Genomic DNA, 14,696 nt, shown 5'->3' on the forward strand with positions numbered 1-14,696 from the left:
GATCTGAACCACGTCTGTGACCTATACCACAGCTCACCGAAACGCTGGATCCTTAACCCGCTGAGCAAAACCAGGGATCCAACCTGAAACCTCATGGTTCCTAGTCGGATTCATTTCCGCCGTGCCACGACAGGAACTCCCACACATTCTTTTTCTTGTATTATCTCCGGTCATGTTCTCTCACAAGTGACTGGTTATAGTTCCCTGTGTTTTACAGCAGCACAGAGCCCGGCGTCTAATACCATTAGTGTTTCCAAGACTCCCTTTTTCTCTTTACAAACCTGGACCTACCCTAACCCCCTCTGAGAAAACAGCCGAGAAAGCACAAATGTGAAAATGTGAGGTGTTAGTCTTGCCTGGAAAGGGTATGAGAATTTTGGTAACCCTTGGCTCACTAAGCATCTAACCCCCCCCACCCCCCGGCATACACTTCTCTGCTCCACATGCTCCGGCCACACTGTCCCTTTTCTGGTCCCTAGACATGGAAGCCTTTTCTGCGTCAGGGTCCTTCTAGCCAACCCTTCCCTCTGCCTGGGCTCTGCCTCCTCCAGCTGCTCACAAGACCCATTTCTTCTCAGTCATTCATTCCTTCAACACGGTTTCATTAAACCCTTACCAGTTATCTGGCACCGCCATGCTAAGTGCTGAAGATTCAACAGGCAGCAAAAGAAACCTATGATCTAGAAACGGGGGGAGACCCAGTTCATCCCAGGGGCGAGGGTGCATGTCCAATAAGTGCCAGGAAGGAGGGCGGTGCTCCAAGGACAAGTGCTGGGAATCTGATGGGTGTAGAGGCCAGCAGATGCTTTTCCTGAGGAGGTGAAGATGCAGCTGGGATCTGAAGGAGCAGTGGACTGGTCCCAGAGGGGAACAAGTAGTGTGTGCAAAGGCCCTGTGGTGAGCATGGCAGGGGGTGCATGATCAGGACAAAGGGCTGAAGGAATGCGGGCGGCTAGGGTGAAATTTGTGAGCAGAGTGTGATCCACTCTTAAGGCCAGGCTGCCTCCCATCCACGGCTGTGTCCCTTTGAGTCTGTACTCTCAGTGTCTCAAATCTCTGCACCTGTCTCCCTCTTCAGCAAGTAGCCGTTGACCTCCATTGACTAAGTCTGAGGGATGTTTTCAGGTTTCACTGGCCCCTGGGAGCAGCGTTTGGCTGCCTCCTTCCCGTGGCTTCCACGGTGCAGCCTCTTCTTCTTTACCCCCTTCTTCTCTGGTAGATGCATTTTGTCTCTTTTGTATGATTGTCCTCCTCTACTCCACCAGCTGCTGAGTTCCAGGGTTCCTCCCGGTCCAGCCCTCAGCCGCTCACTCTCTCTCTGGACAATCAGGCAATTCTCTCCACGCCATGGCTCCAACTGTTGCTTAAACGGATGACTCACACATTTTCTTGCCCAGACCTCACTTCTGAAGCCTAGCTGTTTATTTAACATTTCCACTTAGAGGTCCCAGAGCTCCTCCAACCCCACTCATGACCTTTTTCTCTAACTGCTGTCCTCCTCCAGAACCCCCTGTCTCAGGGAGCCTGCTGCCCCATTATGCACACCAGAGATCTAGAAGCCTCCTCAACATCTTTTTCTCTATCAGCCCTGTACTCAATCCATCACCACGTTCTGGAGATTTTTACCTTCTAGTATCTCTCAAGTTCACAGACTCTTCTCTCGTACACACCACCACCAGCCCGCTCCACGTCACTCTTGCTTTGGTGACTAAACATCTTCTTAGAGGTGTCCCTCCTCCACTCTTGCTCCCTTCCAACCTAGTCCTCTGTGCTGCCAGGTTGAGCTTTCCTGAAACAGACATCCGATCAGATGAGATCACACGGACCCTCAAGTCTTAAAATCCATCTCCCTCCTCTTAGGAGCAGGAAAAATCCTTTAATAAGGCATGCAGGTCCCTGTCTGGGCTTGAACCGCCTCTCGCACTACTCTTTCCCGCCTGCCTCCATCGACTGATGCTTCAGTGGAAGTTGTGGGGCACACTGACCCTACTTACTTGGACTTGGGAGGCCCCATAACACATAGACAACCCTCTCTTGAGCCTTATCAGCTTCAGATAATAAGAAGATGTTGTCCATTTTTTTTTTTTTTCCCCAGGGCTGCAACTGCAGCATATGGAGGTTCCCAGGCTAGGGGCTGAATCAGAGCTGTAGCTGCCACTCTATACCACAGCCATGGCAATACCAGATCTGAGCCGCGTCTTCGACCTACACCGCAGCTCACGGCCACTCTGGATCCTTTACCCACTGAGTGAGGCCAGGGGTTGAACCTGCATCCTCATGGATACTAGTCAGGTTCATAGCCCACTGAGCCACAGCGGGGACTCCCTGAAGAAGATCTTGTCTATTAATCCTTGGAATGTATTGCCCTTGGAGCCCAACAGCCTCTGCTTGTTATCAAAAGTTACGTGGTTCCAGTTAAGGGATATATTTTGTGTAAAGAATGTCTATTTTCAGAATGCAGATTTGCCTAATTCCTTTTGATCATGAGACTATGATCTAGGCTCTGCCAGAAAAACAATCACTCTTTAGGAACTCTTCCTGTTTCTCTACAGATTTCTTTGTTTTCTCATTGTAGCCACGGAAATAAAGAAGCCTTCTCTTGCCGGGGAATCCAGCTGGCTGTAGACTGGTTCAGGGACAGAGGACACACCTACATCAAAGTTTTTGTGCCTTCCTGGAGGAAAGACCCACCGAGATCTGATACCCCGATCAGAGGTATGCTGGAGCAGATACCTGCTCAGGAGCTACCATGTGCCTTTCCTTGGCAGTAATCCTGGGACAGTTACAGTCAATTATCTACTTACTAATTGTTTGATGCGGCCTGTTTTCCTCACTGGACTATTTATTTTTTTTATTTTTTTAATTTTTTGTCTTTCTTTTCTTAGGGCCAAACGTGCAGCATATGGAAGTTCCCAGGCTAGGGGTCAAATTGGAGCTGCAACTGCTGGCTTATACCACAGCCACAGCCATGCCAGATCCGATCCGCATCTGTGACCTACACCACAGCTCACGGCAATGCCGGATCCTTAAACCCACTGATCGAGGCTAGGGATCGAACCCATGTCCTCATGGCTACTAGTCGGATTCCTTTCCACTGAGCCATGATGGGAACTTCTTCCTCACTGGACTATAAGCTCCAAGAAAGCACTGACTATGAATGGTCCTTGCCAGAGCCCATGCCCTGAGCATAGTAGCTGGCCTACGGTAGGTCCTCAATAAATAAATAGCTGGTGACAGATAAATGAACTAAGTATTTAATCTTTTAGTACGAATGATTAAGTTCCCAAAATAATTGTGTCTTACAATTTTTATCACTCTGTAGAAAGACTGGGTCTGCATCCCATCCCTCAAGGAATATAGAAACTGAAAGAGACATTCATTGGGTCCAGTGATGTTTATTGACTGGAAGAGCTGGTCCAATCTCTTCATTATTAAAAACAATAACAACAACATAGGAAACTGAGACCCAGGACATTTTTTATTTTTAAATCTTACATCAATGAGGAATATCGTAAGCTACAAAGAACAGGTGTTTTATTTGTTTTATTTATTTTTTGTCTTTTTAGGGCCGCATCTGCAGCAAATGGAAGTTCCCAGACTAGGGATTGAATCAGAGCTGCAGCTGCTGGCCTACACCACAGACACGGCAATGCAGGATCCTTGACCCACTGAGGGAGGCCAGAGGTCGAATCCGTGTCCTCAAGGATGCTAGTTAGGTTCATTACCACTGAGCCATGATGGGAACTCCAGAACCGGTGTTTTAAATAAACGGGTTTGTGCTTGTTTGTTTGGTTTTCCTGTAAGAAGAAGCACATGCTGAGCCATTGCTGGTGTTTCAGCCGAGTCAGTGATGGTGGGGCCGGACTCTTGGGGATGCAGGGATGTTTCATTGACTTTTTCTTCCAGCCTTTTGACCCAAAGTTTTTGGTTTTATTTTCAGTTCTGTCAATGGTTACCAGTCGCTTCTCTTCTTTTTCTGATTTCCTCTACTTATTAAATAAAACACTATTCTTATTTTATGCATACAGTATCTTCTTGACTATTTCTATACTAAAATGGAAAAAAGAGACAGAACTTTTTTTAAAAAAAATTCTTTTAAGTTCCACGAATCATATTTAGTTTTTCTGGGGTCAGTTCTCTCTCTTTTTTTTTTTTTCATCTCTATCCCTCTTTGTGCTGTTAGGTCTTCTTCTCAAAAGTCTGGTGATTCTTTGCTTGTCAGTGTTTACTGGTGAATAAAGATGCTGACTGGTTAAATACATATCTGTGCAATTTCCATAGGTTTTCTCTCCTGATATTTGGATCTTTCCCTAAAAGGCAGGTCTCACCATTGGTGTTGACCAGCAGATTTTGCTTCAGTGCACCCCGCAGGCAGACAGCTGGGTACCTCTGCCCACCACATATTCGAAAGGGTGCTGGTTTTCCTTTAGGAGGTCAAAGGCCACATGGGGACCTCCTCCTTCCTAGTTCTAGCTTCACTTCCCTTATAATGAGGGAGGCAGGAAAGGGTGGTTGCAACTGCCCCCTAGTAGCCCCTCAGTTAATCACCTGACTTGTGCCGATTTGCCACTCCCACTGAGGCACGCTGGGACTTTTCAGGGAAAATGGCTCCACCCCCACATCAGCATCTGTGCACATTCTGGGTGTGGTTCCTCTGCACTGTCCAACTCGTATGATCCCACCTGCTTTCTGACTTCCCAAGATGCGTAAAAACCCTGGGTTTGCTGCAACCCCCAGCCTTTATTTTTTATTTATTTTTTCGCTGCCCCTTGGGAGTTGTGGGGCCAGGAATCAGATCCGAGCTGCAGCAGCTGTGGCAACACTTCATCCTTTAACCCGCCATGCCAGGCCAGGGATCAAACCTGTGACATGGCACTCCAGAGACACCGCTGATCCCATTGCGCCACAGCAGGAACTCCCTTCAAGCCCATTTTTAATGTAATTATGGATCCACTCATCCTTATATATATTTCTTTATGCTCTTCCAATGGGATTATGAGGAGGGGAGATAAATATTTGTGTTCATCGTGAGCTGGTTTTCCCAAATTATTCTTTATGCTCTGAACATGGAGAGTGGTGGCTTTCGACAGTTGTGTAATATTTAAATATAGTTCGGATAAAGAGTAGGGAAATCATTTGGGGTAGGGAAGACAAACCACAACAAGTACAGAGAGACAGGGAAAGATTCATAAATTTGATTACATTAAAATAAAAGCTTCTGTTCGTTAGCGGAAACCACCAAAACAAGAAAATGAAGACAAGCCTCAAACTGGGAGAGGCTGTACATCCTGTATCCCTGATGAAGGCTTATTGTCCAGAATCTATAGAGAACGTCTCCAAATCAATAAGACCAAGACAAAGGACCAATAGCAAAATGTGCTCAAGGCAGGAATAGGCCTTTGACAGAAAACACAAAGGGCTGTTAACCATACAAAGAGACGCTCAATTGTATTAGTAATCAGAGAAGGGCAAAATAAAATCACAAGAGGCCACTATACACATGCCAGGCTGGGAAAAATTCCAAAACCTGCCAATGCCAAGTGCTGGCAAAGTCACCTTAGATGCTGTGTTGGGTAGTAACTTGATATAACCATTTTGGAAAACAGTTCAGCATTATCTTGTCAAGTCCCTTTCCCTGCGACTTGGCAAGAGCACTTCCTGAGCCAGACCCTAGAGGAACCCTTGCCCTTCTGTACCAGGAGACTTCTGTGCAAAACCTCTGCGCCAAACCTCAGCCACACAATGTCCAATGAAGAAACAAGTTGCATAAGAATATGTACAAGATGATTCCACTTGTGTAAAATCTGGAGGTTCATAATCACATTGGAAATAGTCTTTTTTTTTTTTTTTAAAGCTTTTTAGGGCCACACCTGTGGCATATGGAGCTTCCCAGGCTAGGGGTCCAGTTGGAGCTACAGCTGCCAGCCTACACCACAGCCACAGCAACGTCAGATCCGAGCCGAGTCTTCAGCCTACAGCACAGCTCATGGCAACATCGGATCCTTAACCCACTGGTCGAGGCCAGAGATTGAACCCGCAACCTCATGGTTCCTAGTCGGGTTCGTTTCTGCTATGCCACAATGGGAACTCTGGAAATAGTCCTTTTGAAGGGTACACACATATGCATTGCAAAAAATGAAAGCAAGGAATTATAAGCACAAAATTCTAAAAACTGGGTTATCTTAAGAGTGAGTGGAGGGAGATGCAAGATTTGAGGGACAATGGGGACCTCAAAGCACGGGCAGTGTTCTATTTCTCAAAGGGAGTTCTGCACACATGGCATCTAGTTAATTATAATTTTTAGTTGAAGGATAATTGACTTACAATATAATATTAGTTTCAGGCATGCCACATACTGATCTGACCTTTTTTATATGTCACAAAATGATCATCGTGCACACACGACCTTTTAAAAAGTGATTCTTGGGAGTTCTCTTGTGATGCCTTGGGTTAAGAATCCGGTGTTGTCATTGCAGTGGCTTGGGTCGCTGCTGTGTTGAGGGTTCAGCCCCTGGCCCTGGAAATTCCACATGCCATGGGCATTGCCAAACAAACAAACAAACAAACAAACAAAAAACCCCAAAATATAAAAAGTGATTCTCTGTACCATACATGTATTATGTACTTTTTCAAAGTCTGGGAACCATGTCATATAGGAAAGGACACAGACCGGAGGGGAGAAACAACTTGGGAAGGATACAGTAGTTAGTACCAGTTTACCTTTGGGGTAACTTAGGTGGAGGAGGGATTTCTTTTGTGTGTCTCCAGAGGCAAAACTAAGATCAAAGAGTAGACCTGCCAGAGATGCAGATTTTAGCTCCTGTTAAGAGGCGTTGTAATGGCTGCACCAAGCTAAACACGCTCCCTCCTCCCAGCCTTCGAGGGGAGGGGGGTGGGGAGGAGGAGAGAGCCCCCTCCCCGCCCAGGCACTGGTCCAGTCTCCTCACTTGCTGTGAGGCAGGGGCAGGAGTCATTTTCCTCATTTTATAAATGCAAAACCTGACGTGCAGAGATGTGAAGAACTTGAGAACTGGAGCCAAGGCCAGAATCCAGGCTGCAGGTTCCTAACTCCAGCCTCTCCCTGTGACATTCTTGTGTCCCTCAGAGCTGTCAGTTGTGGGCTGCTGCATCCTGATGGTGTCCCAGCAGACTCCTGTGTCATGTGGGACAATCCCAGATGGATGTGGGGTTCCTAGTAATTCCTAAGGTAGTGCCAGGGGTCTAGTCAAAATAGGGACCTTTTGCGAGTTCTGTTGTGGCTCAGCAGTAACGAACCTGACTAGCATCCATGAGGACACGGGTTCCATCCCTTGGCCTCGCTCAGTAGGTTAAGGAGCTTCTGTGTTGCTGTGAGCTGTGGTGTAGGTGGCAGATACTGCTCAGATCCCGTGTTGCTGTGGCTGTGGCATAGGCAGGCGGTGGCAGCTTCAATTCTACCTCTAGCCTGGGAACTTCCCATATGCCCCAGGTGCAGCCCTAAAAAGGCGGAAGAAAAAGGGGGTGTCTTCCTCCAGTGGAAGGCCTCTGTGTCTGCTGTGTTAGGGGCATCGTGGAAGGTAACCATCCTCAGGACAAGAGTTGTGGCTGCACTCTTCCTTCCAAAGTGTGTCTCCCTGGCTGGGTACCATCCTCTGGACTCCTGTCATGACACAGGCAGAGCCCACTTGACCTTAGGCTGCTGGCAAATTCCTCTGGAGACCTCCCTGCTCTTCATCTGACCGCCTGGGCCTGGGGGGTTGGGGTTGGGGTGAGGCGGTGGGGGGTATAGGGGGGGATGTGTGAGGTGGGGCCGGGGATGTGGTGGGGATCAGAGAGGAGCCTTGAGCTGCTGCCACGCCCCGGATCTTAGGACGGTTCTGGGGGTGGGGAGTCCACTGGAGAAAGCGCTCTCCATGCGGTCCTGCCCTGTGGTCCCCAGAGCAGCACGTGCTGGAGGAGCTGGAGAGGCAGGCGGTGCTGGTGTACACGCCGTCCCGCAAGGTGAGCGGCAAGCGGGTGGTCTGCTACGATGACCGCTACATCGTGAAGGTGGCCTACGACCAGGACGGGGTCATCGTCTCCAATGACAACTACCGCGACCTGCAGAGCGAGAACCCAGAGTGGAAGTGGTTCATCGAGCAGAGGCTGCTCATGTTCTCCTTCGTCAACGACCGGTAGGTGGCGCCCACGCCGGGTACTGGAACCTGGCACTGAGGGGAGGGGGTCGGGGGTCAGGGCAAGGGGGTGGCACAGAAGCCAGGCCACCTAGTCCGGTCCCAGCGGGGCTTAGTCACAGGTTGTAAAGATCTTGCAGCCGACCCTGTCTTAATACTGCTTGGTTGACATTTTCAAGAGAATCTGATGGGTTTCCCCGGGTCAGGTCCACCCTGGAGCCACCAGCTGCAGTGGGGGGGAGGGCAATGTCAGGGTCACAAGGCACAGACCCCTTAGCAGGGGCTGGGGGAGGGCCCCTAGGCAGTGCTGAGGTGAGGAGGGCGAGATCACTGGTCTAGTGCACACATTCTCAGGCACGCTGAGGGCAATGGCCAGGAGCCTGGCGAGGTGAGTGTGGGTCACAGCGTGGCACAAGGTGGGAGGGCATGGTGAGCTGGGACATCACTCCCATTCCAATTTCTGTTCCAGTTCTGGGCTCTCTCACTGGGTTTTAGGAACGTGGTTTGGGACAAGGTCCCCAACTCTGTGAGGGCAGGGACCATGTGTCTTTTATCTGCCACAGCCACAGCCAGCCTGGGCATCATGGGCAGCCAGTGACAAGATGTAGATGAGTGAGTGTCAAAGGCGGCAGCTCTGGGGAAGGGAAGATGGGCAGAGAGAGGCCACATGGCCGCTGTATCAGGCCCCCTGCACACGGCGGACCACCTCCTGCCCTGGAACCCTGCGGGGGTGGGGGGGGCAAGTGTGTGTGGTGGAAAGAGCTGGGGCTTTGAAAGCACGGGAGATGTTTCAAACTGAGGTTCTGCCATTTACTGGCTGACTGTGGGGGAAAAACGCCCCCCCCTTCTGGGCTGGATGTTTGTCACCTTGAATCAACCATCCTTGTGTTACCGGCATAGTTTCCTCCATCCCTGTCTCACCGTAACCAAGCATTGGAGCGGTGGATGTTTTACAAATTTATTAAAGTGAAAGCACATTTTCAGAGAGGGAGAGAGGACTCACGTGCACACAGGTTAAGAAAAGAGGGCCTGGGAATTCCTGTCCTGGTGCAGTGGAAACCAATCTGACTAGGAACCATGAGGTTGTGGGTTCGATCCCTGGCCTTGCTCAGTGGGTTAAGGATCCAGCGTTGCCATGAACTGTGGTGTAGGTTGCAGACGTGGCTCGGATCTGGCGTTGCTGTGGCTGTGGTGTAGGCCGGCAGCTGCAGCCCTAATTGGACCCCTAGCCTGGGAACTTCCATGTGCCCCAGATGAAGCCCTGAAAAAAAGCAAAAGCAAAAAAAACCCCACAAAAAACAACAAAAAAACACAAACAGGGCCTGACTTACTCTGCACAGTCTTTATACCCCACAGTGGGACCTGAGGGGAGACCCAATGTGATCTTCTGATTGGTCTTGGGCAGGACACCTTATTTGCATGGGGAACAGGTTAGATGGTGGCCAGGTGAGGAACAGGTGACATTTCTTCTCTAGCAGGGAGTGAGCAGCCCAGGCAGGTCACATTGGGCAGAATGGCCATTACAGAGACATGGCCAGAGGCTCTGGGGCTCTGGGGAGGGGACCTGAAGCCTGTAACACTTGGCTTAGTCACCCTTAACCTCTGAGATGATCCCGAGGACCAGAGAGCATTTTAGCCCATAGTGGTAGCAGTTACCCTCAGGCCAGGCCGGGACCTGTCCCTCCAGGGGGTCCTGCTGCCCCCACTGCCTACGGCCACAGAGGCAGAGGTCCCCTCCTAAGCCCTGGGGCAGATGGTCACAGCGACTACCCTGCAGCAGCCCCCAAGTCCCTCCACACTCACAGGGCTGGCGCTCCCTCTCTCTGGCTCAGGCCTGGAGGAATCTGGCAAATCTGGACAGCATGGGATCCAGAAAATCCTTACTGAGGTCTGTGGGATCATGGCTGCCTCTGGCCTGGTGACAGCTTGGGGCCCAGGCCAAGTGCTTTTGACAACTTGGCCTCTGCTCAGGGCCTGCTCGAAGGTCCCCGGCTGCCAGAGGGCAGAGCCTGCCGCCTGCCTGAGGGCGAGGACACCCGCCGCAAGCCCTGGGCACGTCCATAGGGCCCTCTTGGCCCAGCTCCCAGCTGTGAGGCCCGAGAAAGAGCAGGAGGTGAAGCCTTTGGGAACTTTTAATAACTGCGCTGGGTGGCTCCCCAGATTCTTGGTCTGGGCCCAACTCTGAGAAGCCGGCTGTGTAGCTGGGATCTGAGCCACGGAAAGCTACCCTGGACCCGGGATGGCCCAGCTTGGGGCTGGCCTGGTGGATGCGGTCTGCAGGGGCGACCCCAGCATGACCCTCGACTCTTAGGGGGAAACCAGCCCATAAAAACAGGCCCCCAAATAGAATCCACAACCCCTCTAGTGGGACCTTTGCGTGACAGGGAAGTGCCTCCTGGGAACAAAAGTATTCATATAAAAAAGTGGATTGTGCTAAACGCGAGTGTTTTCCTTCTGAGGAATGTTGTTTTCCCCTTTGAGCCCCGGGACATTCCCTTCCTCCTTAGACTTAATGCAGAAGGAAAGGGGCTGGCCCAGGCTGGGTGCGACAGAGACTGACGTGGCAGGGGTCCAGCAGCCCAGGGATGCTGAGACCAAACCCAGGGCCCTGCCCCCATCCCATCCCCCTCCCCGGTTTGGCAGAGGGGGCAGATCTTGCCCTGAGGCTGCCTGTGTGGTCGCACCTGTGTGCAGCCTGCACCTGGGACCCACTTCCTCCCTGACCCGTTAACCAGTATTTCAAACTCTGTTAATTTTTATTCCCCACCTGATAGGCCCAGAGCTGTGGGGCAATGCAGGAGAAATGGTGTTCAGGGGACGTGAGAGGCTGTTGGTGGCCCCCAGGGGTCTCTAGCTTTCTGTTGAGGACATTGGAAGGCAGCTTAGAGGGGCTTTCAGACTAGGACCCAGGGGAGCCCTAGTGCAATGATGCTTCTGCTTTAGTGGATAAAAATCACCTGGGAAGTTATCAAAATGCAGATTCCTGACCAACTTGAGGTTCTGCATTTTGCAAGGCATTCCTAAGTGATTCTGGCACTTGAACCTCAGAGGGAGGAACACTTGGAGGAGGCCCAGGGGCTGCTGTCCTGGGGTCTGTCCATGCTGTGCTCTGTACCGGTTCTGTGTGGAGGAAGGGTTGTGTTGCTGTAACATGCTGTGACAACCCCCAGGTGGGAGAAAGAGCTCTGGACGGAGAGATCAGGCCAAGGCCATGCCTCCTCAGCCCAGCCTACTCCCAGCTCTGTGCCAGTGGTGCGTTCCTGCGGGTCTTGCATTCACCTCCCTGTGCTTGTTCTCCAGGTTCATGCCTCCTGATGACCCTCTGGGCCGTCGGGGCCCCACCCTGAACAACTTCCTGAGCAGGAAGCCAAAGCCCCCAGAGCCGTCCTGGCAGCACTGCCCCTACGGTGGGTAGTGTCCCATGCCTTGTGGGCCCTGTTCAGGTCAGAAGCCCTGGCTGGGGGTGGGGGTGGTCAGCAGCCTGCGTTCTAGTCCAGGTGCTGCCCTTCATCAGCTGTGTGACTCTGGGGAGGTAACAACCTCTTTGCACAGCAGTTTCCCGACAGGGTGATTGTAACGAGGAACTGCCGGTCTAGACCCCTGTTGCATGAGAAGGTTTGTGCGGGCTGGATGCAGGAGTCACACAGGACAAAGCCATGTTGGGGGAGCAGGGGTGCCATGTGCACCCCCAAGCTCTGCTTTCTCAGTCCCTTCCCCTGGCACCTTGTGCCCATATCCTGTCCCACAGTCCCTCCACCTGCCTTCCCACCCTTATGGACTTTGAGTGGCGCTGTCCATTAAGAGCTAAAGACAATTCTATCCCAGAACCCTCCAGGGACACCAGCCTCCTAGCCAGCTCTTTCACTAGCTTGCTTTGGCGAGTTATTCAATGTTCCCAGGACTTGTTTTTCGTGCTCATAGAAGTTTAAGAAGCCCTAGGCAATATTCAAAGTCATTTCTTCACAGACACTTTCGGGCAGCCCAGTCAGGGCCCTTCCACTCTCAGAAGGGCCCTGGTTTGGATGATAAATAATTTGATCACCTCCTCTGTATGACCAGGGCAATAGTTAGCAAGAGGGGTGTGGACCATCAGGGAAACTGAGTCAGCTCTGGGGGTGCAATCCTACGCCTTGAGCATCCACTCCCACTACCAACGTTAGCCCCATCCACTGGGTCCCAGGGGAAGTGGGCGCTGAAGGTCACTGCATGGAGATTCCTGGCCACGGGACCTCCCAGAGGACACCCACCCTGGCCTGGTTAGGTAACACAGGGGCACTGTGTCCAGCGCCCTGTACCAGGAGAAGTAGGGTGCCGCACCCTCGTCCCTCCTGTCTTTGTCGCAGGGCCCTTCCCCCCACCTGTTCGGCCCCAAACCTGGTAGGTCTGCAGTAGGCCTGGGGCCTTCCGGGAGGAATCGCCAAGGAGAAAGGCCGCGGGGAGGGCACTGCCCAGACCACATAGATCCCCCCTCCCCGACCTCCCCGCACAACGCCTCTCACCCGCGGTCTCACCTGGCGCCCTCTCTCCCTGCCCCATCCAGGCAAGAAATGCACCTATGGCATCAAGTGCAAGTTCTACCACCCAGAGAGGCCGCACCATGCGCAGCTGGCGGTGGCCGACGAGCTCCGCGCGCAAACGCTGGTCTGGCGGAGCGCGGGCGGCGAGCAGGGCGTCTCCTGGGGCGGCCCCATCGCCCGATCGGGCCCCCGGGAGCCAGGAGCGCGCAGCCTGCCCCCCGCGCGGCCGCTGCCGGACGTGTCGACTCTCGAAGGCAGCTTCTCGCGGCTCGCCCTCAGCGACGACTCGGGGCTCCTCCGGGCGCCCCCTCCTCCCCGGCCGCGCTGTCCCGACTGGAGGGTACCTGGGCTCCCGTCGTCCCAGCCAGCCCCTCCCGGCCCGCGGGGTGGATCGCGCCAAGGCGCCTCGAAGAGCGACCGGTGTCCTCCGCGGCCCGCCGACCCATGGGCCCTCCCTCCTGGGGCCGGCCGGCTCCTGGACCGCTCGTCCTGGGCAGAGTCGGGCTGGGACGATGCAGCCTTCAGAGGACATTTGGGGTCCGCGGCCCAGGTCCAGGCGGGCGAGGTGGACGCGCGCGCCCAGGCACGCACGGTGCTCTGCAGCATCTTCCCGTCCCACCAGGTGGACAGCGTCATGGCCCTCTTCCCCACGCTCTCGGATGTCACCAGGCTCATCTTCCTCATCCAGAGATTCCAACGGTCGGGTGAGCCCATGGGCAAACCCTTAGGAGCTAGTCAGGGCCACCGCATGTGATGTCCCCGTCTTGCCTTGTAGCCTGACCTGGCTGCCGTCGGTGGTCCACTCACCCTGTGGACCCTTTTCTTTAAAGATGGCCGGAGAAGCCAGCTTCTTTGTCCTCTGTGGTACCCCTGGTGGCACTTGGTGACCTTCACTGATGACACAGGGGCTGATGCTGGAGGTCCATGTCCTGCAGAATAAGGTGGGCCACTTTGTGGAGGGAGTGATTTCTCAGGCTCCAAGACTCTATAAGGCCCACTAGGACCCCAAAGGTTTGTCTGGACACTCCCCAGCTGTTTTTGTCCATCTGCAGCTGGGAGCCATAGGTGGGTCACAAGATGAATTAGTGGGTCTTCACACCTGAAATAGAATGGAATTGGAAATTACAGAGCACACCCCACACAATCAGGCTAAGTAGGAAGCTTTTCTAGCTACGGGTGTGCCTGTGAATCACGGGTGGTGTCCCCCATGATGCCTCGCATCTTTTTCAATCAACTTCTTAGCGTGGATTCTGCCAGGTCTCTTCCTCACTTTTTTTTTTTTCCTGAAGAGGGCACCCACAATTGTACCTTATTATTTTGGAACCTCAGTCCTGAAGAGGACCTACTCCTTCTAGATACATTGAATTTCCCTCATGGTGTGTTGTTTTGTTTTGTTTCCTTTTGACAAGACAAGCTTTATGTTAGAGCTGCTTTTGTCTCTTGGGTCTGTTTACTGACATGGAATCCCTGCATTGCTGATTTACAGTTAGAGATGTTTAAACTGCTTCCTTTGAGGACAAGTTTGAGTTTTAGTAAGCTGTAAAGCTATTTTATTTGGTTCGCTGTGATTAAGACACGCACAAAAACAAGTGAAGAAACAGCACATTTCAATGTAATCCCCTTTGGATTTTTTTCCAAAGTCTTGGTATGTCTTTGTGACACAAAACGTGAATGGGATGGGTGCAAGAACTGCTCCAGGCTGCATAGCTGTTACTGTGTTCCAAAAATAATCACTTTACCCACACATGGACTCTCCATTGTCCAACTGTATATCAGTTTCTCTTGTGTCAGCTTTCCCCCCTAGGCTGGTTTCTCACGTTAAATATTGTGGGTGTGAAGGCTGAGGTTATGGCTGCTTTAGTCTGTGTTATTTCCCACTTTGGGCAGCGGGGGTGGGGGGGTGGCAGGGAGAGGACTGGAATTCACCTTTTCCCCGAGAAGCAGCAAAGCCCAAGGAGAGGACCTGCCTTTGCTGGTTGTTCTGCAGGCTGTTCCCAAGAACACAGGCAGAGTCCCCCTCACTCAG

The 14,696-nt window shown here is 52.2% G+C and overlaps 1 protein-coding gene across 3 annotated transcripts in view; it reads left to right on the forward strand.

Moving 5' to 3' along the window:
- Nucleotides 1-14,420, forward strand: part of ZC3H12D (zinc finger CCCH-type containing 12D) — a 34,904-nt gene extending 20,484 nt beyond the window's left edge. For all 3 annotated transcript variants that reach the window (XM_047769975.1, XM_047769976.1, XM_047769974.1), the window contains exons 3-6: nucleotides 2,576-2,715; nucleotides 7,919-8,153; nucleotides 11,454-11,560; nucleotides 12,694-14,420. In XM_047769975.1, the coding sequence (XP_047625931.1) occupies nucleotides 2,576-2,715; nucleotides 7,919-8,153; nucleotides 11,454-11,560; nucleotides 12,694-13,424 (1,213 nt within the window). In that variant the 3' untranslated portion in view covers nucleotides 13,425-14,420. The remainder of the gene's footprint in view (nucleotides 1-2,575; nucleotides 2,716-7,918; nucleotides 8,154-11,453; nucleotides 11,561-12,693) is intronic.
- Nucleotides 14,421-14,696: the final 276 nt, after the last annotated feature.

This window comes from Phacochoerus africanus, chromosome 2, assembly GCF_016906955.1.
Source record: "Phacochoerus africanus isolate WHEZ1 chromosome 2, ROS_Pafr_v1, whole genome shotgun sequence".
NCBI classification, from domain to species: domain Eukaryota; kingdom Metazoa; phylum Chordata; class Mammalia; order Artiodactyla; family Suidae; genus Phacochoerus; species Phacochoerus africanus.